Below are 24,264 nucleotides of genomic sequence, written 5' to 3'. Positions count from 1 at the left end.
ATGAACTGAAGGTATGTCTTGACTCAGAAAGACATGTTCCAATGTTGAATTATCACATGAGAACATCATCAATGACCTGCGTCGCCATTTCATTTACTGAAAAACACACACTCGTAAATTTAGCAGTGGCAGATTCTGGTGGATTGTAGTGGGGCATGTTTCCGTTTATAACATTACATAATAAAGCAGAAAGCTTTCCCAGGCCTGGTGTGTTCATATGGAGGCTTATGAGGCTATGTTGTGCTACGTAGTGTGTGTGTACAGCCAGGACAAAACGCTGTCACAACAGTGTATTTGAGGAGGAGCTCAGAACTCCACGGTGTTGTTTCAAGCAGAACTGGTGAGAGGAGTAATGTGAGGAATGTTCATCAAAGAGAGACACTGAGTGAACCAGAGTCTGAGCTGTGGTTGAGTGTGGATCCACTTTGTGTGCACATGTAGAGTCACATTTTTCCTGCTGCGTGTGTGCTTTTACTTCTGCCTTTTTCTTTTCTTTCAATTTGTTATACTCAAAGTTTTCTTTCTGGAAATGAATAGTTAGTCCATTTAACTTAAAGTTGTAAAACTGTGTTTCTGTGTAATAGAATGACACATTTTTTGCATCAGACATTGAGGCAGAGAGACAAGTCCAAACCACTGAAGGTTGATCTTAAAGGAATTCTCATAAAATGCTCTTCATCCTGATAATGTGCGACTTTATTTGTGTCTCTTTCAGTCTGACTGTGTGAACTATGTGAAGATTGTGCACCACTTCAACCGCACACACCTGTACGCCTGCGGAACTGGGGCCTTCCACCCCACCTGTGCCTTCGTAGAGGTGGGACACAGGATGGAGGTGAGACACACACACACACACACACACACAAGCCATATGTTACAGAAAGACTGCTCCAAGGTTATTATTATCATTCTAAATTTGCTTGATAGAGTGTAGGCTTAGGTCTGAAAATGTAATCTTTAATACAAAAAGGTGAAAAGATTCTGATTAGCTCACACACAACTTCTTTGAATGGGTTGATATCGCATAATGACGTTAACTCAAGTCAAATTGAAACATTCACCAAAGCTGCAAGAAAGACTAACTCCAAATAGATATAGTAAAAAAAAAGTCATTCTTCACCTATTTTGGTTTCTGATATATTTCAGTTTGGTAAAGAAATCAAGGTGATCACACCTGCAATCATTCTTTCCCTCTCTTCTCTGTCAGGATCACATGTTCAGGATTGACCCCTCCAAGGTCGAGGATGGCAAAGGAAAGAGTCCTTATGATCCCCGTCACAATGCTGCATCTGTGCTCGTCGGTAAATAGACTCCGAGTCACATGTGCTGATTTATCCACTGAAATTCAGATTCAGCATGTATGATAAAGTTATATCATCCCTGATTGAAAGTGACCCGTTACAAAGTTGCATCAACACAGCCTCTGAAGTGCAGGACTGGGAATGTGTCAGCCTATATCAAAGATCTCATGACCAGTGAGTGAGGTGTTGATGTATCCTGTCTCCTAGGTGACGAGCTGTACGCAGGCGTGGCCACAGACTTAATGGGACGGGACTTCACCATCTTCAGGAGCCTGGGGAAACGGCCTTCCATCCGGACTGAGCAGCATGACTCACGCTGGCTCAATGGTCTGTTTGTGTTAAAGTTTAACATCATATTATAACAATCCATGTTCATACTGCTTTTGACATAAATGGGAGTGAAATGAACTGGTATTGTTCCTCTTTGTGTCCAACAGAACCAAAGTTTGTTGGTTCCTTTTGGGTCCCAGAGAGTGAGAACCCGGACGATGACAAGGTATTTTTCTTCTTCCGGGAGACGGCTGTGGAGGCACAGGGTCTTGGAAAATCCACCTACTCCCGCATTGGGCAACTCTGCAGGGTAGGAAATTGTTGTATTTACCCAAGTCTTGAATTTTAAATCAGCTGGTTTGTATATGAAAATTCAACTGAAACTTCTCAAATCTCAAATCATTTGTTGCTGAAAAAAAAAAACCGCTGAATCTGTCTGTAAACTGTTCAAAATGGTCTGCCCTAAGAAAAAAAAAATAGCATGAAATTTGCAAGATATTTTCACAAGATCTTTCTGAGACTTGCTGAAATTATGAGGTCATCACATAAGGATCTCCTAACTGGTTCGTGACATTCAGAGCATCAGGCCTCAAACACCAGGGTCTACGCATAGCTCCACAGGCCTCTAAAGGGTTGGCCAATCAGAGAGAAGGGGGTCTTTAGAGTTTGAGCCTTAAAGAGACAGCAGCCAAAACAAAGCTTTTCAGACAGAGGCTGAAATAAGGTTTTTCTAAAATACCAGTGTGAAAAAATGGGAATTATATGGAACTGTAGATCATGTACAGCTATGGGAAAACCAGAGGGACAGAATAAAGCCTAAAGTAAAGCATGATACCCCTCTTTAAGAAGATAAGCCTGTGTTTTAAAACGGAAATTTAAATCAGTATCCTCTCTGTAACAAACTCTTTGTCACTTTTGGCTGTTTGGTCTTGATCCAGAATGACATGGGCGGTCAGCGAAGCCTCGTGAACAAGTGGACGACTTTCCTGAAGACTCGTCTGATCTGCTCGGTACCAGGAGCCGACGGCAGCGACACGTACTTTGATGAGCTGCGTAAGTTTAGTCGCTCTTTTGATTTTGATATTGTGACATTAATGTCAAGTTCCAAAAAAAAAAAAACATGATGTGACATTGAGATGAATCTTAAGAAAGTGAAGCTGAAAGACAGGGGTTTATGGTGAAAAAGACTTCTCTGTAGAGTTAAGTCAAGGGAAATGGGCTTTCATGCTTTTTAAAAAGTGTTAATGGAAGTTTAATTCCCCACAGACATCCTCTGATTCTATCAAAAATGATAGACAAAGAAGTAATTGGACTGAAAGCAAATGAGAAACCCAAGCCAGTGATCAAACTGAAAGATTGATAAACAGAGACAAGTTGCTAGAACTCAAACTTTTACTCATCTGAAACAAAGAAAACCAAGTGAAGGTGTTGGCCTTCTTGTGAGGAAAACCCAACAGGAAAAAAAAAACCTCAGCTTCCTTATGTAGCCCTAAAATCACCAACCCTCCCAAAAGCTGCTGACTGGTTAGGAATCCTGTGACCCAGATTTAGATCTCTTTCCAATTCACTACCTCCTAAATCTGACCATGAAAACCAATAACCTTCCACGCAGAACATGAAGCAAGGGCAAAAAAAAAGAGTTAAAACTCAGCCCGAGTTTCCGACCTTGCTTTGTCGATTGGATCTTTACCCAGCAGCACATTCTTTGGATGCAAAGAGAGGGTAAGCGGAGGAAAGCTAAATAAATTAACCAGCATTTCTGACCCCAATTGTAGATTACCATTCAGACTCACATTCCTGCAGCCTTGGAGAAAGCATGAGCGAGAGATTAATTAGAAATAGATTCTGGCTTGATCTGAAGCCAGTGTTTGCTCTGTGGGGTTAGAGTGAGTTGCGGGCTTTTCTCCTGCAAGTCATCATATGACAAATGGTAATTCTGTGTTTTCTTGACAGGACTCAGAAGCCACTTTATATTTTACTCTAGACTTGAATTGATTTTCAGAATAAAAGCATGAAAGTGGGCAAATATAGTGGGGGAAATAAGTATTGAATGTGTCAACTTTTTTCTCATCACATTTATTTCCAAAGATGCAATTTATTCAAAATTTCTAACAGACACTGGAATTAACTCAAATAATCCACACATAAAAAGAAATCACAACGTTCAGATCCATAAATAATGATCATCTGGAATTAAGTATGATAACACAGGAAAAAAGTATTGTACACGCCATGGAAAGGCTGTATACTTTGGCAAGGAAATGCACCATACCACCTGAAATCTGTCAGTAATTATTACTTGAACTTCCAATTAGCGCAAACCAACATCAGCTGGGCTAGAGCAAGTTGATGGTCCCATAAAAAAGGTCGTTTTTTCACCAAGCAGTTAAATACGACACACCTCATGATGGGTAAAGGCAAAGAGCTCTCTGAAGACATTCACAACCTGATTGTTGCTCAGCACCAGAATGGAACTGATAACAGACTTATATCAAAGCACCTGAATATTCCAGTCAGCACCGTTGGGGCCATTATTCACAAGTGGAAGGAGCACCACCTTACCATCAACAGGCCACGCACAGGAGCTCCTTGCAAGATTTCTGACCAGGGAGTCAGAAAGATAGTCAGAGGAGTTCTCAGCGAGCCAAGGACCACCCTGAAAGTGCTCCAGAAAGAGTTAAAGGCAGCAGGTACAATTGTTACAGAGAAAACAATAGGCAATGCACTCCACCGCCATGGCCACTATGGACGCTCAGCTCGAAAGACTCCATTCCTCTAGAAGAGGCATGTTGAAGCTGGTTTAAAGTTTGCTAAACAGCATCTTGACAAGCCTGTAGAATACTGGGAGAATTTTGTCTGGTCAGATGAGACCAAAGTGGAACTTTTCGGCTGTCATACTATATACCATGTTTGGAGGAGAAAAGGCACTGCACATCACCCCAAAAAAACTTCACTAACAGTGCAGTTTGGAGGTGGAAGCATCATGGCATGGGGTTGTTTCTCATCTCATGGTGTTGGCAAACTTCATAACATTGACGGAGCAATGAATGGAGCCATGTATGGGGAAATTCTTGATATGAATCTGCTGCCATCCACCAGGATGATGAAGATGAGTCGGGCTGGACCTTCCAGCAGGACAACGATCCAAAGCACACGGCAAAGTTGACTCTCAAATGGTTTCAAAAAAGAAAATCAATCTGTTAGAATGGCCTAGTCAATCGCTTGACTTAAATCCAACTGAACATTTGTGGAAAGAACGAAAGAAAAGGGTTCACCAGAGGGCACCAAAGAATATTCACGGTTTAAAGACAATCTGTGCAGAGGAATGGGCCAAAATCACACCTGAGCAGTGTGGGTGATTAGTTAAAACATACAAGAAGCTTCTGGAAGCTGTCATTGCAAACAAAGGCTTCTCCACTAAGTATTAGATGAGTCTCAGTTGGCGTGTTCAATAGTTTTTTCCTGTGTTATCGTACTTAATTCCACATAATCATTATTTATGGACCTGAACGTTGTGATTTCTTCTCATGTGTGGATTATTTGAGTTAATAACAATGTCTGGTAGAAATTTTGTTTGAATTGCATCTTTGGAAATAAAAGTGATGAGAGAAAAGTTCACTCGTTTAATACTTACTTTCACCACTGTAAGTGTAAAAAGATTTAAGTCATCCATGGGGAAATGGACTGGGCCCTGAGCCAGGACTTAAAGGAAACTTTGGATTATGAAAAGAAGGCTTATTTTCTGATAAAAGTAAGAAAACACATGACAATGTCACAGCCCACAAAGAGGAACACCAACCATGCAGTCATGTGGTTTGTGCAACGGCTGCAATGGTTTCCCTCCTCAAGGTGGTTTTGGTTGATCTTTAAGACCGTGTCTCTAGGCTGTAATATGATGAGGCAGGAGATGGTGATGTGGGTGGAAAAGGAATCCACATCCTAACCCTTACCTGAGGCTAAATCTGTCCATCAGGTTTCCTCATATTAGCAATGACAGTTTTATCACTATCCAGAGTTTTTTGAACCACATTTGAGGCTGTGTGTTGACTGATAACATTAAAGATATTCCACTGATGTAATTTCTTATAGCTTTAATTTTTCCATTTGCACTTTTTTGATAGTTTCAGCTGCCCTGAGTCTGAGGCTTGACTTTCCTTGACCTTACAAGACTTCACAGTAGCATGAAACCAGCAGAAGTAGTGAAATGCTTTAGCTGCAGTAGTTTTCTCATTATGGGTTTAAAGATGCAGTGTCACACAGCGACCACGCAGGAAGAGTGTAAGAAAACAATTTAATGGGACTTAATCTCGCTGAAACGGTTTAACAAACCTTGCATGAAGCCAAAGAGGATTGCCCGCTGTGTCATGACCCTCAGCCTAAAGTGAAATGTCTCTTTTAAGTAGTTAAACAGGACCATAGGGCTCTGCTTATCTTTCTCTCAACCTCTGACCTCTGGACTACCACAGCCTGACCTGTGTGTGTGTGTGTGTGTCCGTCCTCAGGCGATGTGTTCCTGCTGCAGACCAGGGACAGAAAGAACCCCCTGGTGTACACTGTCTTCTCTACTTCCAGGTCAGAGTACATTCAAACTGAGTGCGTGTGTGCACATGTGTGTGAGTTTTTTTTGTGGGACACACAAAAGAATAGACAGAGTGTGTGTGTGTATGTGAGTGTCCCTGTGTGTTATGATGTTCCTAACCCAGCTTCCCTTGTCCCCCAGCAGCAGTGTGTTTAAAGGCTCAGCTGTGTGTCTCTACTCCATGAATGACATCCGGAGAGCCTTCCTGGGGCCATTCGCTCACAAAGAGGGGCCCAACTATCAGTGGGTCCCCTTCCAGGGAAAAGTGCCCTATCCCCGCCCTGGAATGGTATGTCAACAACACTCACGACCCGTTCAATGACTAGTGTCCAGACTTTCTCACCCAAGTACAAGGCATGCTTGCAAAAGTCTGTTTTTAGGTTCAATTTTGAGGTCACTGTTTGTTTCTCTCCATTTATTTAGCCTTAACCTTCTGCTACCCAAGCTTTAGTCTGATGACTTTTTTAATTCACCTTGCTTTTATTAGTTATTAATGATATTGTGCATGGATAAACTGGTTTGATTTTGAAAAATTGGATATCATTTTTACCTTTCTCTGTTCTACTTTGGGAGCTGCTGTCAAAGTCTTTGGCAGACAATCCCACCTGTGCAGTGTTCCTAAATTTGGCCAATAGGTCAAAGTTTTTTTATAAAATATGAAGTTTGATGGGTCTAAGAAGCAGAAAAGTAATGTCATCATATGAGCACACAGGGTCTCAGGAGACTATTCACACTCACATATAAATCATGAAATTCTGCAGAATTACCCAAGTGAGCTGCATGTGTGAACACTCAGATCCAAATTTTCACTTCACTTGCTATTTTTTCCCTGGTTTGATTTTGAGTAAACGTCAGGATGAGTTTATGTGAGAAGACATCATAAAAATCCTCCTCAGTCCAGCAGCTAGTTGTGGTATTTTCTTTTAATTATACTTGTGTGTTTGTTTTTAAAGCACAAGCTTGAAGAGAACTGATAATCTCATTGAATTAATCTATGCAATGACAATACATCTTTGTAATCCTAATTAGAAGAGATGTTTTTGTAGTCTACTACAAAATATTTATTCAAGATATAAGGGAAGTTTTATTCAGTACAGGAACACCATGCTCTCCTACTCTTTCCATTTACATTTTCAGAGTAAGAATTCACAGTATTCTATTATTATTATTTTTTTAAACATTAACAATAATGATAATAATACAAATAATAACTTTACTTAGCACCTTTAGAAACATTCGTTTGCAAAATGCTCTTAAAGTGGAAGTCCCAAAAAGACAAAGCAAAATAAAATAAAAAGAAAAGTCAGTCAACAAACAGTGGGAGGATGAAACCTAGTCCAGGTCACACCCTCAAAACATACAGTAAACACATAAAAGGAGGAGGATGAAGATAAGAACCAGACAGCAAAAGAACCCTACAACATAGACTGAGACCATGAGGACCAGGGATAAAAAGAAAAAAGAAAAGAAAGAGATGATAACGGTAAGAAAGATAAATACAGAGATGATAAAGCAGATAAGTAAGTGAAAGGAGATAAACGTTATGATAATAGCAGTGAGAGTCAAAACATTAAAACAAGGTTAAATAAAGGTAATATCTTCCATCAGATAATGATCTCAGTGTTGGCCTGTGTAGATCAGTTGCACAGGGAGCACTTTTTAACAGAACACCTGTGTGAACCCATAAGAGCAACATATAACAGACTAAAAAAGTTTGCAAAAGGCTGTGAGACTGTAATGAGACAGAGTTATACTTGCTCCTGTTTTCCATTTTATTTATATCTCCTCATTTGTTGCTGCTGTGGATACAGTCCATTATAGTGTGTGTAGCACTGATATAAAAGCAAAACTGCTTTGAAAACCTATAACTCTGTTACTTAATTACTTTACTGCAGCCTTGACAACCAAAGGCCATCAATCTGTGCACAGACAAAACCAGAGGATGAAAGGGGAAAAAATATAAAGAGAAGTCATAAAGGCTCTGAAAACTTATAGATTAAAAGATCACAAGTTTTAATCTTACATAAGGTCCTAAACCATTACACCGTGACTACCTCTGTGTCTATTTGACTTCATGTCCACCCGCCTGACATTCCCCGCTTTCATAATGTGTGCCTTGTTAAGTAAGTCTATAACTCCTGAATGCGCAGCCTTTACTTTGATCTAATAAATAAAGCATGTTCTCGGTGGTGTGGTCACTCATATGGGGTTAAAATAAATGATCAGGGTTGTAAAACTCTCACCTGGGGCACTGAACTGTTGAACGTACAGCACGAGAAGTACTCAGACACTATATGATATAACACTTAAAGATTCCTGATACACCTTCAGCACTCAGTATCCAACCTCATTTAATCCCAAAGCTCTTCACATCCTCCCCAATCAATATGTGCTTATCAGGGCTCTTACTTTCTGCTAAGCACACAAGCGTAGCGTCAGCAGGATTTGTTATGCAGAGCTTCAGCTGCTGCTGCCACAGTACAACAACCCCCATTGTGTTACTGCAGAATGGTAATTGTATTTGGCCTACGGTGAACCCTCTCTCACGCCATCATCACCTCACTGGGTTGTAAAATTAGCCGAACTTATCAGGTTTAAGAAAACGACCTCGCCTTAGAAGTGAATTATGCAAACTTGCTCAGAAAGCAGAGTCAGTGTTTGAGATGCATAAGCAAAATCAAGTCTTCCTCTCCTGTCATGTCAACTATATACACTATGAAGGAGGCGAAAGAACTGCATGATGCTACAGCATTTTTAAAAGTAACTTCTGAGCCTCAAAGAACCAAAGTCCAAGACTGGAATTTTAAGCAGAGAGGGAGGCTGGACTCTGACCTAGAGAAAAATGCTCTGACTTCACTGTGACTCATCACAGCACGTTTGGTGTGACTGTATGCGCTGTCCTGCAGAGTTATATACCAAGTCCCTTTGTAAAGCTTGGGTATGCAGCATTTTGAAATGCTTGGGTTGAGGTTAATCCTTTAGTGAATGCGACTTATGCAAGTTTATACCTTCAATTGCATGTTTTAGAAAAGCTTTAAATACTTCAAAGATTCAAATATAGCTGCAATGTTTAGATCAAATGACAAGTTACGCATTTTTTTCTGCATAAAACCAAAATTATACTTGCAAAACAACCACAAAGGAAAGTTTTTCATTTGCATTTGCTTTTGTGCTTCTTTATCCAATGAAGGGATTTCTTCTGCAAGCTGACTTCCTCTTTCATCCTCTTTCAGTGTCCCAGCAAGACTTTTGGCAGTTTTGAGTCCACAAAGGGTTTCCCAGACGACGTGATCCAGTTTGCCCGTCACCACCCTCTCATGTATAATCCCGTCTACCCGATGAGCAGACGACCGATCTTTGTCAGAACCAACGTGGAGTACAGCTTCACACAGATAGCTGTGGACAGAGTCAACGCTGCAGACGGGCAGTATGATGTCATGTTTATTGGCACAGGTGAGGGACTGAGTTTAAGTTTTCACGCATCCAAAGTTTCATATCGTTCTAAAATGTGTGACTCTGATCTGGTCCTAACAAATTGCTTCTGGGGGACAAATATTTTGTCAAGAGTAGTCCAAAAAGTACTCCTCCGAACTGTATTACAACAAAGATAAGAAAGATAAAGACAAACCAAGCTGTAATAAAGTGTTGAGGCAATTTGTGGTGACAAGGTGACTAACTCTGTTTATTATGCCAATAGATCAGAGCTGGCCCTAAACAATTTGATGCCCTAGGCAAGATTACCTGGTGCCCCTTGTATTCCAGCACCAATAACAATTTTTACATACTTAGATAAAACAATCATACAGCTCTTCGTTTTAGTGACTTTATTTCTATAAAAGAAAAACCTGCAAATGAACACTTTAATCACATTTAAAGAAATACAAAATAAAAAAAAACAAACAAGAAATACAAATCTATAAATACAAATTGAAGATTTGAAAATATGTATATCACAGGAACCTATAACAAAATATAATAAATAAGAAAACAAGTTAGTCACATTTATCAGTCAAGTTAGCAGTACTGAATATTTATTGATAACAAAGCAAACTAGCATTGGCATCATTCATCAATAAATCAAAGTTTGTATGAGAGAGTACTGGGACTGTATCATCTGCAAACATTGTTATAAAAAAAATATTAGAAAAACAATATAAAAATCATTTATTTAGATAAGAAATAATAATGGTCCAAGAATGAAGCCTTGAGGAACCCCACAAAGTAATACAGCGTTTGGATAACAATCAGAAACACAAACAAACTGACTTCTATGGGAAATTTTTCAGTCATTTGTCAGCAACATCATGAAAATCATGTTAATAAAAAATTTCTAACCAAATATGATGGTTAACACTATCAAGGGCTTTTGAAATATCTATGAAAATACTGAAGGTAAATTCAGTTACTCAATCTTTAACATAATCTTTTATTTCAGACAAAGGGACGGTGCTGAAGGTCATTAATGTTCCTAAAGAGAGCTGGAATAACATGGAGGAGCTTCTGTTGGAAGAGCTGGAGGTCTTCAAAGTAAGGGGACAGGAGCATTGCTTGATTCTCATGAAACGTCTTTGAACATACCGGTCATTGTAACTCATTGGTTTCCTTTCTGTCCTCCTCAGGATGCCTCATCCATCATAAACATGCAGATCTCCTCCAAACGGGTAAGTTGTGTAAAAATCAGAAGCGTCTGTAGTTTAAAAAAAAACAAAAAAAAAAACAATTGAATTCCATGCATACAAATAATTCTAAGATCAGATTCCAAGCCAAAATTGATCTCAATGCAGGTCTGCCTTAAACTCATACTCAGATGCCCAAAACAGAGGAGCACACTGCCAACAGCCCCAGCAGGGAGCATGTTGGACCAGAGGAGGCTGAGGCAGCACTTACACAGGGACACTGAAGGGCAGGTGTAGGGCAGCAGACCTCAGACTAAGAATAGCTCTGTCTAAATCTGGAAAGCCTCAGCAGGTGGTGGAGCTGGTTGTAGACTGAGGTGTTGAAACAACCTCTCCAGAACTTCAGGGCTGGTGGATGGCTTCAGAGAGCACACAGAAAAAAAATGTTCTTCTGAACTTGTGATGTGCTTCCACTTCCTGTACTCGTAAAGGGCTAGGCTATGACCCAACATGTCCTTTGTGTTGTGGTTGTGGAATTGCCCTATATCCTATGCCCTATATCCTATGGAGTTTTCCAAAGACATTTAATCCTTAGAGATGTGACCAGTTGCTGAAATTTCTTGTGGCAGCTAATGAGAGTTAAAGCTAGCTTAAGAAGTACATTTACTGGTCTCTTAAAAAGATGCAAAATGTGATCCTGGAATTTCAGCGTATCTCCAGTGATAAGCCAGGCTACATCAGTGTTAAACTCTCATGATGTTGGGCAGTTAAAGCCAGACAGAGGCCTGAGCTTAAAGCCAAATCAGATCAGAAAATCAAAAAATACTTTTTTGAGTTCCAAGGGGAAATTACTCTTTTGTTTTTTTGCTCCCATTCGATACATTTTTTTAAAAATAGGATAACTATAAAAAGTATATAAGCATAAAATATAAAGTATGTACATTATGATAGGAAACAAATGGTATATAAATCATGACATAAGATATAGGTTATTGCACAAATAATGACTTGAATTATGGGTTATTGCACATAGTTTGCTTGAACCAAATTGAAACCAGAGTGAACCTTGTAACACTCAGAGTGAGGAGTTGTACGTTCTGATGGCCTCAAGCAGGAATGCTTTTCTGTGGCGCTCAGACGTGCATTCAGGTGGAACCAGTCTCTCACTAAAAGACCAGCATGTAATGGAGTGGTTGGGACACATCGTCCAAGATGAGATGAAACTTGGACAGCATCCTCCTCTCTGACATCTCTGTCCAGCTTCACTCCCATGACACTGGTTTCATGTGCTTAGTCTGTTGGTGTCAGCCAGTATACCACAGCACAGGGGTCACTGGCACCTTAGCCCTCCTCAGGTCCATGATCAGTTTCTTGGACATACTTGTTGTTGATCAGGAAGCAGCATGGAGTTGATGGAGTGGTGTTGTGATGCAGAAAAATCAACAAGCTGTTAGAAAAGACTGTTGGCTGGTGAATGAGATAAGAGATGTGTATTTTAAGTATAGGTCTCATCGTGTTAAAATATGGAGACAGTGTTTGGGTGATGCTGCAGTAAGGGCCATCTGCTTCCTCATTCTGGCAAGAAATGCACCAGTCTCATCTTTATATATGTTCTTGTTCTGTTATTGGAGTTGGTTTGGAGATCGTAGTGGGAAATATTTGTCTGAAATATTTAAAAAGATAATAATAATTGAGCTGATCAAGGTGAGAATCTTCAGAGTTGCAATTCTGCAGTTTTAGCAGACGTTTCAAATCATTTCTAAGGATGCAGGACTTTGTTAGCAAATGACGTATCTTAGAATTTGTATGTACATAATAAGGTTTAGGAGGGCATAAAATTGTATTCCTACTAAAAAAAGGGATCCTACAAGAAAAGTTAGAGCTGGATTGAAGGTAAGCCAAGTAAGGGTTAAAAATAATAGGTAAGGTTGTTTGTAGAGTCCAGGAAATTAAAGACACATTTCTGAACCCTCTTTTTAAACTTTGTTCCTCCACGTTGTCCTCACAGCAACAGCTGTATCTGGGCTCAAACACAGGGATCGCCCAGGTTCCTCTTCATCGCTGCAGTGTGTACGGAAAGGCCTGTGCTGAGTGCTGCCTGGCCAGGGACCCATACTGCGCCTGGGATGGAACATCCTGTACTCGCTATCTGCCAAACACCAAGAGGTCTGTCATATAAACACTGATGATACAAACAAAATGATGGTTCACTAAAGCAAAGACTGACTTCACTTTAATAGGAAAATATAATCAACTCACTGAACTCCTGCCAATATTTTTGCAGACGCTTTCGACGACAGGATGTAAGGAATGGAGACCCCAACACTCTGTGCTCTGGAGGTACGTTTAACTTTTGTTTTGCTTGATTGCCTGATTTTCCTAAATTGAATCCATGAAAGCTTACACAGCTCTGACAGCACCCCACAGAGGTAATTTCAATAAATGAGACCAAAGCTTCACTCTGATCCAGCATCAGCTCAGAGGCTCTTGGAGTCAGACATTCTGCTGTCCATGTGCCAAAAATCGTCCCAAATCCTTCCACCCTTCACCCCTGAGTGACCTCTGTCCTCCCCGATCACAATACCCTCATTCTGTCGCTATCTGTCTTTCTGCCACATAATTGAGGAGGATAATCGCTCAAACTGAAAGAGCTCCTGGGTAATATGATCACATCATGTGGCATGCAAGCTGGGTTGTGTAAAAATAATGAAGACCAGAGTAATTGTTGCTGATGAGAGTGAGATTGCCCCACAGCACTCAGCAGGGGTCTGTTTGGCAGTTCTTACTTCCTTGTTTCTTTAGGAATGTAATCAGGAATCAAGGATGGGGTGTTGGTTTTGTTTTAACAATGCTCTTCATGCTGGATGTTTCTGGTAGAGACCACAGACACAGATCCTTTATCGCTTACATCGGCAGCATGACTAAGTTCTAACTGGACAATAAGAGCAATTGTTTGAGTCAAACATCTACCATCTGACCAAATTTTCAAATTATCATTCTCAAGTTCTGATGGATGACCATTAATGTTCCACTGAATGCTTTTTGTAATTATGTGAACTTTCCCATTCATAGCCTCACACTTGCTTCCACTTATCAGCACTAACTAGCACTCTAACATAGTCGAAAACAGTAACTGAAGATTACAGAGGATTTGGTCTTTACGGATGAGGCAGATGATGGAGATAAGAGGATGATACCAAACTCCAAAGCTTGTTCTATTTGAGGGAACCACACTGTGTCAGGACAAAGTTTCTGAGCTTGTATCAAATCTAAAATGTCAGTGACTAGTGAAGTCCAAAGCTCTAAACGTCATTGTTGCTTTGAGAATCCCTTCATTTAATTGACAGATTAAAACAGTGGTTCTCAAATGGGGGTGCTTGTACCCCTAGGGGTAAAAAAGTGCACTCCAGGGGGTACACAAGATTCAAAGATGTATATTCAAAAAATAGCAACCAAGCAAAATTCCTTTATCACCATTTATTTAATCAATTTTTGAATCCAATATAATTTTAAGGTCATAAATTTAATATCATATTCAATACACACTAAGAGTACAGTGCTATGTTCTTTTTCTTTTTCCATCCAAAACGGCTTTGTGCTTGTTTGGGGGTACTTGGCGGGAAAAAAAACAACAACAACAACAAAAAAACACATCATAGAGGGTACAAGACTGAAAAAAGTTGGAGAACCACTGGATTAAAAAGTTGGGTTAGTTTGGCAGTTTTAGACAAATTTAGATTCTGTGTTATGAACCACTTGGAAATCATCTGGAAGTGCATTGTCTTTAATGCTGCCAAACCATAGACTTTAAAAATATGACATCTTGCTCGGCTCAAAGTGAGGTTGCCATAAAAACTGCTCTCCCTGGTGGCTGGCTGCAGTATAGGTCAAAATATCTGGCTCCCCAGTCATTCCAGATGGGCTGTGGTCAAACTTCAAAAAATCAATACACCTCAGGGAAATGTTTCTCACGTCCGATTGTTGTGGTGATTTGAAGATACCATTTGGCTGCCTTGTGTTCAAGTCCTCTTTTTTCTGAAAAGTTTAGTTTTCATTAGTTATATGAGGTTAAAAACAAGGTGTTACGTCAAGTTTAACAATGATTGACAGCTAATGCTCCCTGACTTTCAGCCCATGACCCCAAAAATAATACTCCCAGAGACCCGCTGCGTTTGGAATACACTAGTAGGCCAGTTCAATATCAGAAAAATCAAAAGAAAAAAAGGCTTTGGCTGTTTGAAGTGGATTGCAGTGACACCTTTGGCTGAAATCCTGGTTATGTCCCGTCAGTCATCTACCAAGCAGAGCTAACGTAACCTCACTCTTCATTTTATTTATAGACTCTCAAGTTTGAACAGACCACTGCAGAATAACTGCTGACTGTGGGTTGGAATCAACATTAGCACAAACAGTTTAGCTCCTGTGTTAGCATTTGGCTTGTGTTTTAGCCTTTAGCATGTGTTTTATCTCCCGTTCAGCTTTGTTCTTCTGTCCTTTATCTGTCCGGCAGTTAGGCCCCAGTGTTCACCATCACTACAAAATTATTCACAGGATTCGTTTTCAGCAGAGAAAAACACAGATCTCTCTTCTCACTACTAAATTTCACCATCTTGCTTAACTCGATTGGGAAGCTACAAAGTAGCATTTAGGAATAACCTGTATTGGTGCTGATAATCTCATTTTAATGTGTGGATTATGATCAGGCATATACAGTATATAGAAGAGATCACTTACAGAGTTCTTACAGTCTTTTTAAGATGTTTATAATAGCTGATCAGTAGAAAAGTACGAACTATTTTGAACATATTACTGTGTTTTGTACACTGATGTGCCTCCACTGATACCATTGTTATCCTGGCTTAGTAACCTTGGGGTCTGGTCTTGTAGTAACAAAGAAATGTGGAAAACAGATCAAACATTGTCCGTTTACTTTGTTCTAGATTAGATATGACTCTTACTTTTGGTTTAAATTCTTTTGGTAATGAATTAAATGTGCAGTTGTAAAGAGTTTTTAATTTCAGGAAGATTATTGCCACCCCCTGATGTTGTGTTGGGTACTGACCCCCACTTTCAGAGTATTTGTAACTCACAATACTTCCAGAACATGCTGTGCAAGATTTTATTGATCATCTGTGTTTGTTTACATCCAGGGCGTAGAGCTTAACAGCAGTACAGAAGAGCTTTGACCCCAAATATTAGGACTTGGAAAAGAGAACAGACAGAAAGATCATATCCCAAATCCCTGATCTCCAACTGATATCAAGTAATAACATAACAGAAGTAATCAGCTGGGGCAGCGTTAGCAACAACTTCTCTCTGTCATGGCTTTGAGCCATCACACAGTCATTAAGCTTAAACATTTCAGACTCAAATATCTCAGAAAAAAGCCCAAAAAGATCCATATGTGTTTTTCATCTGCCTTAAAAAAATGAATTGTCATGGCTTTGTTTCAGCACAAGTTCATGTAAGATAAGTTTTATTAGCCAGAAGGTGTCAAAAGGCTCCATGAGGCTTCGTCCACCCATCACTTAGGAGCAGTAAACTGTGCTGTCTCAGCCCCACACTCTACCTCTTCCAGTTATGAGCAGTTTACTCCCCTGACCTCTCAGCGTTGTTCTGACCTGTCCTGTCTTGCTAGGTCTTTTCTCTTTTTTTGTCTGATTGTTGAATGTGCTTGAATGACACTTGGCTGATCATGTTCTTGCCTCTGCTGCCCCCTTCAGACCACCACAAGTATCGTGCTGCAGAGAAGAAGCTGTACGGTGTTGAGGGAAGCAGCACTTTCTTGGAGTGTATCCCAAAATCCCTTCAAGCAAGAGTGACCTGGACCTTCCAGAAACATCCACAGAACCCAAGGGAAGAGGTGAGTGTGATGGAAAGTGGAAAGTGAAGAGGTTTTAATGGCTTTCTGAGAAGGAATTTGATATGTTCAGAGAGGTCATCTAAGTCCTTATCTTTTGAAAGGTGTTGTAAAGACATTACTCCCAGAACTGACATTGATAATCATCATCACCAAGAAGTCAGGAAAATAAGGGAAAAGATCGTCAAGTACCTGTTTATGCTTACAACAGCCAACTGAGAATCTGTTAGAGTCATTACTAACTTTCCATATTCTTTGCACCAACATTCATCACAGTCAGACTCAAGATCTTTTCTACAAATATACATTGACTAACTCATTGACAAGACACGCTATTATATAAACAGGACAGAAGTGTTGACACTTGCTTTATTTTCCAGGTGCGTCTTGATGAACGTATCCTCCAAACAGACAGAGGACTTCTGATTCGACGAGTCCTGAAAAGAGACGTTGGTGTCTACCAGTGTCACGCCATGGAGCATGGCTTCACCCAAACCTTGCTAGGCATCACCTTGGAAGTTGTACCTTCAACCTCCTCCTCGGTCTCTAACCACCCCTCAGACTCCCCTGTCCGGTTAGACCCCCGCAGCGGAGGTAGCCCACCAATGACCAATCAAAAGCTTTGGTACCGGGACTTCATGCAGTTGGTGGACCATCCTAACCTGAGCACCGTGGACCAGATTTGTGAGCAAGTTTGGGCACGCAAGACTTCAGAGGCCGCACAAGTGGATAAGAGCTTCCCTGCTCCTGTCAAGGAAGTCCCACCTTTGGGCCCTGCTGTCCGCCCCCCTAACAAGAAGTGGAAGCACCTTCAGGAGATAAGGAAGGGGAGAAACCGCCGAACCCATGATGGGAAACCAAACCAGCGGACGCCACGCAGCGCGGGGGAGTAACATCATGGAGAACGGGCTGTAGGGGGAGAAAAGAATGACTGATACAAGGTGAACGGAGAGGAGAGGTTGAAAGAAATGAGAGACAATGAACTACTGGAGGTGTTGATACATACAGATACACCCACGTACATAAAACACATACAGACTCACACACAGCACCTCCTCTATTGTGTATATTTATCTATGGATGCGCCCACTATATGGTACCCCAACCCCTGAGTCCTTGTCCCACTGGCCAGCCCCTGCATGTGCTGCCTTACTGCCCACGTTGATTCTGCACGATCCCTTTACACTGTTCCACTAGCGTAGTAGCAGGTACTTTAGGTGTGGGTATCGTGTGTACACACACCTGTCATTATTAATGCCACTGACTGTACCTGGAAGGTGTTGGCAGCACAAGATTTCCACATCTCTCGTTGGGTGTTGGAGTTGCCATGGCTCTCGGTATGAACACCTTTCTTCTGGACTACACAACTTGAAACAACAACAGCCCCAAAGTTTTTTTCAGATGGACTCTTTTCATGGCTTTTCCTACATGTAGAAAACTGATAGTATCATGAGAGGAAATGGTAAAAAAGTGTAACTACTGGAATAAACTGGAAAGTAACCACCTGTAACTGGAATCACATCTATTTATGTGCAACTGCACAAGCATGCATGCAAGCAGTTTTTAAATCCTTATTTCAAATGACTAGATGAATTGTTTAACTTGCTGCACATATTTCCAGTGAGCTCACCTTTCCAATGGCATCTATAGCACAGTGCAGAGGTTAGAGCAGCCCCGTGGAACAGATTGGCATGTTGCAGAGCTGGTTATGTTATATCGTAGGTTTCTTAGTGGTCTCCTTAGGCACATAGAGGCATGTTGCAGTGAAATACACACACAATAAAAAGCAGTCATGGTGAGTGAGCAGACATATCTGAGCAGATGTGATTTTATTGACTCGCTGGTTCAAACCACTAGAGGATGAGGAGGCTGCCTGCATTCCATGATGTAACGGGAAGAGATGTCGAGACTTTGAAGACTAAGCTGGAGTAGAAAGAAGTTTAAATATGACATTCAACAGGATAAAAAACACATATGGAGAAGATGTTTTTACATATTCAGAAACCTCACTCCAAAATCCATATCTATTGTTGTTATTCATTGTCTTGAAAATGGTGGGTTTGGGAAAGAAGCATTTAAACAATAAGGGGACAGATCTTAGAGGACTCATGTATCGCTAGTATGACAACCCACGTTGCTGGGCTACAGAACAGCATGATATTTATGAGTTTATGTTCTTTTTGTATTCAGAGTGGTACTTCTACCCCTTGCGCTTTTTCACTGTACTTGCATATGTTGTTTGTGATAAATAGAGATATGCAAATGTTGAGGTGAGAGTGACATTCAGCACGGTACAAAGCTGCTCTTGCACGCTTCCCACATTGCACCTCAATGTCCAGAAAAAAACAGACAAAAAAACTTCCATCTGACTGCTCACACTGTTGGATTCACTTCCCAACACTGTGTCGCAGTCGGTGATATCATAAACTTTTTGCTGCTCAACGATGTCATCTCTGCCTAATGGACATTTAGTACGATGAGGTCTTCCTTCTCTGTTTCGTGTGATCTATCTCTCTCTGTGTTTTTCTTTTTTTCTGTAAAGATCCTCGTTTGCTGGTCGTCTGTGCTAACATGGTGTGTGAAGCCTGCCCCCTAGTGTCTATTGTGTGTACAGGCTCAGTTGAAGAGCCTACCTGTGGTACGATAACGTCATTAACTCATAGTCTATTCACATGACAGAAAGCAACCAGCATTGTAAGATAGAAACAAGCGTTTATGTTTCGCATTCATGAAATGTCAATCCGGTTTTTACGTGGTCTAATTTGTGTCTGCAACGGATTTCAGGAGCGTCAAGTGTTTGGGAGGCAGCACAAACTAGGTCTGTGAGTGGATTTTAGATGTATGGAATCATTGTTGTTGTTATTTATATACCTTCTTTCTAGAGATGTAATTAACTCTTTAAAGTGAACTGAACTGACTGAATGACACCTGTAAAAGGGACACTCTGCATTTTGACACAGCATCCAGGTTTTTTCTGCAAAAGGTTCAATCTTGCTGCATCTGCATCTAAGCCACACACTAATGACGTTAATTCCTTTATATATAGAGATCTAACATTGTAGTTGTGTACTTACTGACAGATTTTCCTACACTGGTAGTGTCGTCAAACTTGCCTGAGTCTCCCTCTTAAACCAGCTGTTGTTTTGTGCTCTTTTGAAATTGCATGACCAATGTTTGTGGCTAACGCGTTTGACAATGGTGCGGTGGCGAGAAAGAGCGAGAGAAAGAAAGCACAATGTTGAATATTATTATTATTCCTATGTATTTATGTGCAAAGATAAGCTGATATGTTGTTGTGGTGGATTTTTATTTTTCTTATAAATGTAGATTTACATCTGTGTTGTTCATGTTCTGCTGAAAAGGACTCATCCTCAACGTTGTCCGGACATTACAGCTGACGGGAAAACTTTTGAACACAGTGTCCAATTAGAGATTTTCTTGTTCACACAGCCATCCAGTCGACACTCCTGTTGTATCCCATGCCATGTGACGCACCCCTGTACGGTAGCTCCAAGGAGAGGCTTGTGTGCGCGTGTGTGTGTGTGTGAGTTTGTGTGCGTGAGACAGAAACGTGTGTTTGTGGTTTGAGTGTTTTGGGGAAAGCAGAGCTTTGTATATAAACGGCAAAGGAACAGTGATGGTGGTGTGTGAGGAGAGCGGTCTGTCGGTGAAAGTTCAAAGGTCGAAGGCCAAAGTTAACATGGTGCACTGTAATTCTCCCTGAGGTCTTTGTGAAATGTCATGTCAGATTGTTTTTGATTAACACAATAAAATATGCAGTTACTTAAAAAAGGAAATCCACGTTCTCTTTTTTGAAACATCGGGGCAATGAGAGATGTTGATGGATTATGACACCACTCTAACAAAACCTTCAACCCTGAATGTGCATTACCTAAAAACATGATGCCACACTCAGGACTGGAAGATAGAAATAGGAATGATTGCACAGTCTCATCTTGTCATGACTTAGTTTTATACCCACACTATCAAAAAAACAAAAACAGAAAAACAAACAAATAGATGAAATATATAAATAAATAATTCAATAAATTAATTAAAATAAATAAATGAATAAATAAAATAGAAAAGAGCTGGTATCAAAAAAAGCTCACCCAAATTTAGTCATTCTGTGACTTTAATCTACTTTACTTTAGTAACTCTGGTCTTCATTCTTCTGGCACTGGATGAGAAAAGGTGTTATCTGTGATGTGACCACAGGGTGGCAGTCACGTACTGGTAATGGCGAAGCATGTGCCATTCCTCAACATTAAAACTTTTCTCAAAGGACTTGTTTGAAGAATTCAGACAAATTTACAACAACTTCTCAGTATGCATCTTTTTGATTTTTAAACATCTTCACATTTTGTTGGCCTTATTGTGTATTTGGCTTTTAAACCATAATCTTGAGGGTAAAATGAACATTAAAAGCACTGTGAATCTTCAAAATGAATTTAAAATTGAGGAAGCAAGTACAACAGAAGCAACTGTAGCAAGCTGCTGACAGAGTTTTTAAGCTTAATACCATCCATTTCTTAAAGCTAGTGATGGATCTGGCAACACCGATGTTTGGGCGCGTGTGTCAAGTTTATAGAATGAAGCCCTGTGTCTGTGCACGCATCGCTTTGAGAAAGTCACGTGACCGATACAGCTGCTGTGTCCCCTGTCTCACTGAGGCACTGAACTGTGTTAACGCATTGTATCTGTCAACAGGATGCGTCTTTGCCGAAACAATCACAGATAATGTAAAGCACAATTCTTCTCTTCAAGCCACTGTGATACTAAGCCAGAAAAAAGTAAGGTTTCCGCCAAGTGGGCCCATTTTGATCTTACATCGGCAAATAAGGTGTTTCTTTTTATTTCCTCATTTTCATTCTGTTCCTCTTAGTTTCTGCTTGATCTGAAGCTGAAGATCTTTCTCCAAAACCGGAATTGCCAAGACACAAAAAGAAATGTTTGTTTGATTAAAACTTTATTTTAAAATTAAACCTCCCTGCCTCAAAGAAAAGGGAACAAACATCATCATCATTCGCAACACTTAAACTTTGATTCATATGTTTGAACTTGTGTTCACATTATTTATTGACTATATAATTTGAAGATACAAAAGATATTTCAAATTTATATTGCTATACAATATAAAATGAAATAATTTAAATAATTTTGTGTATTTTGGATCATTGAATCAGTACGCCAGTTGAGTTCCTCAACTCTGTTTCCTGCAATGATGTTAAAGATCCAGCATGTGTCCATATTGAGCTACACAGTTACACAGTCCCGACACAAGATCAATACAGCTTGGGTGACGTGCCGCAACGGTTCATGAGGCCTCATCTACCCATCACTAGTAGGAGCCAAACTTTTTTTTAGGTTTGCATGAGTGCAAAAACCCTTAAATATAAAAACAGGCACACTAATTTTATTGTTAGATAAAATAAAATAAAAAAGATACAAAAATTAGATAGTTCAGGAATAGAACTGATGTAATCACCTGCAGTTCGTTGTCTCCATCACCTGAATGATTACCTGCACCTGTGTTTATAATCCTGCCTGACCCACTCTTTCATGTAACCTTTTTAACTTGCAATAGACTTTACATTTCATGAACAAAACAACTGGATATTAGTTTTCATGACATGCTGCTGTGTGGTCAGGTAAGTGTTGTAGGTCTTGCTCCCTGTGTGTCTGATTTCTTCTTCATGTCCTGTGTCTTTAATGTGATTGTGAGCCCTGCAGTGATTTGTTTTGCCTGTTAGTCCCTACTCCCTGTGTCCCCCCCGTCTTTGTCCAGTGTATGTTTTCCCCTCTGTTACCAGTGGTCTCCTGAATCTTTAGTTTTAGCTTTCTGGTGACTCTGTGGTTTTCCTCAGGGGTTTTGGTTTGGTGGTTTTTGAGTTGGACTTCTATAGGACTTTGGTTCTTATTTCTTGTTTTCTTTTTTACCATTTCGACTTCTTCCCTTACATATTCTGCAAATCTCACATACTTTATTTCTTACCAAAAAATAAAATAAAATAAAAATCCATTACATTAATTTTCTGTTGTATTGGTAAGTTTTGTACACAACGCCTTGGTTAGGTTTCAGTTAACAGTACCAATTTACAGAGTATTTACTCTCTTACTTCTGCTGTAACCAACAAGGTTAATGAATTGGAACTTTTTTTTTTTTTTTTTTTATGAACCAGAGCCTGAATTGGGTTTTAAGAAGAAAAGATCAAATGAGAGCATGTATAGGGCTCCCTCACGCTTTCTTAAAGACAGAAGAATAAAACTAAGAATAATAAGGAGAAAGCACACACAAATCAGCTGTCGGATGAGTTATACCTGTTTGTAAGAGGATCGAGTTTAAAACACTCCTGTTGGTTTACAAAGCTCTGAATGGACTAGGGCCAAAATTCATCAATGATCTTTTGATCCCGTATGAACCACCAAGACCACTTAGGTCTTCTGAATCAGGTCTGCTTTCAGTCCCCAGAGTAAGAACTAAACATGGAGAGGCAGCATTCATCTTCTATGCTTCAAATATCTGGAACAAGCTGCCAGAAAATATCAGGTCTGCTGAAAGTCTTAGCTCATTTAAATCCAGGTTGAAGACCCACCTTTTTACAGCTGCCTTTTATTAGAGCATTTAAACAATTCATTTTAATATCTTGTCTTTAATTCTGCACTGCAAATTTTATCTTAAAATCTGTTTTTCAAATCTGTTTTCAAATCTGTTTTAAAATCTATTTTAATCTTTTGTTTGTTTTTTGTTGTTGTTTTGTTTTATTGTATCTTTTTAATTAATCTCATTTTTAATTGAATTTTAATTGTTTTCTATAATTTGTTCTGCCTGTAAAGCACTTTGAATTGCCATGCTGAAATGTGCTATAGAAATAAACTTGCCTTGCCTTTATTTCTGAGGTCCCATGTATGCCCTCTTTTCCTCTCTCTCAACACCACCCTACACCACTTTGCCTCCCCTTATATCAGTGTCTCCATCTTTGACATTACAACCCACATTCCTCATACTAATATCATCATGAGCTGCCTGTCAGCAGTGGGAACGCAGATACACACACACACACACACACACACACACACACACACACACACACACACACACACACACACACACACACACACACACACACACAAAGTGGGACTAGCATTCCTAAGTATGAAAAACATTCACATATGTCAAAGTTGTCACTAAAACACACACACGCAGTACACACACAAACTATTATTGCAGCATGTGGTCGCCAGTCATAAACACAAAATTAAATTGGGTCCATATTACTCAAACTGGCAACCCATTGGTCCCCCAGTGTTTCCAATGACTTTTACTTTTTCTGTTTGCGTGTGAGCGTGTGCGTATGTGTGTTACAATCAGCCTGCAAGGGTCCGTGGGGTCCCAGTTGAGGGCTCATTTCCGTGTGCTGATTTTACTGGGTACCAATTGCCTTTTTCTGGGAGTGCGTCTCTGTGCACTCTTACTCCTCACACTAAGACAACCACATTTTTTATTTCTCGAGTTCACTTCTGGGCGACTGTTAAAGGGGACCACAGCAGTACCCAACGCACCACGTGTTATGAGACTACTCAGTCTGTTAAAACTAAAATCGAGCTGATTTCACTTCAAAGTGTTGTTTAGGACTT

At 40.1% G+C, this 24,264-nt stretch overlaps 1 protein-coding gene across 2 annotated transcripts in view; it reads left to right on the top strand.

The window, feature by feature from the left end:
* The window catches only part of sema3b (sema domain, immunoglobulin domain (Ig), short basic domain, secreted, (semaphorin) 3B), a 135,152-nt gene extending 114,751 nt beyond the window's left edge, over nucleotides 1–20,401 (top strand). For both annotated transcript variants that reach the window (XM_074681097.1, XM_074681098.1), the window contains exons 5-18: nucleotides 716–835; nucleotides 1,208–1,301; nucleotides 1,509–1,628; nucleotides 1,739–1,881; nucleotides 2,510–2,624; nucleotides 6,074–6,143; nucleotides 6,295–6,439; nucleotides 9,384–9,603; nucleotides 10,586–10,677; nucleotides 10,770–10,811; nucleotides 12,775–12,932; nucleotides 13,051–13,106; nucleotides 16,490–16,629; nucleotides 17,007–20,401. In XM_074681097.1, coding sequence (XP_074537198.1) covers nucleotides 716–835; nucleotides 1,208–1,301; nucleotides 1,509–1,628; nucleotides 1,739–1,881; nucleotides 2,510–2,624; nucleotides 6,074–6,143; nucleotides 6,295–6,439; nucleotides 9,384–9,603; nucleotides 10,586–10,677; nucleotides 10,770–10,811; nucleotides 12,775–12,932; nucleotides 13,051–13,106; nucleotides 16,490–16,629; nucleotides 17,007–17,519 — 2,028 coding nt within the window. In that variant the 3' untranslated portion in view covers nucleotides 17,520–20,401. The remainder of the gene's footprint in view (nucleotides 1–715; nucleotides 836–1,207; nucleotides 1,302–1,508; nucleotides 1,629–1,738; nucleotides 1,882–2,509; nucleotides 2,625–6,073; nucleotides 6,144–6,294; nucleotides 6,440–9,383; nucleotides 9,604–10,585; nucleotides 10,678–10,769; nucleotides 10,812–12,774; nucleotides 12,933–13,050; nucleotides 13,107–16,489; nucleotides 16,630–17,006) is intronic.
* The last annotated feature ends 3,863 nt before the right edge of the window (nucleotides 20,402–24,264 follow it).

This window comes from Halichoeres trimaculatus, unplaced genomic scaffold (genome assembly GCF_033239565.1).
Source record: "Halichoeres trimaculatus isolate MK-OKI-2021-1 unplaced genomic scaffold, fHalTri1.1 fHalTri1_scaffold_11, whole genome shotgun sequence".
In the NCBI taxonomy this organism is placed as follows: domain Eukaryota; kingdom Metazoa; phylum Chordata; class Actinopteri; order Labriformes; family Labridae; genus Halichoeres; species Halichoeres trimaculatus.
Note: the sequence above shows the minus strand (reverse complement) of the source record. Positions and strands in the feature narration are given on the sequence as shown.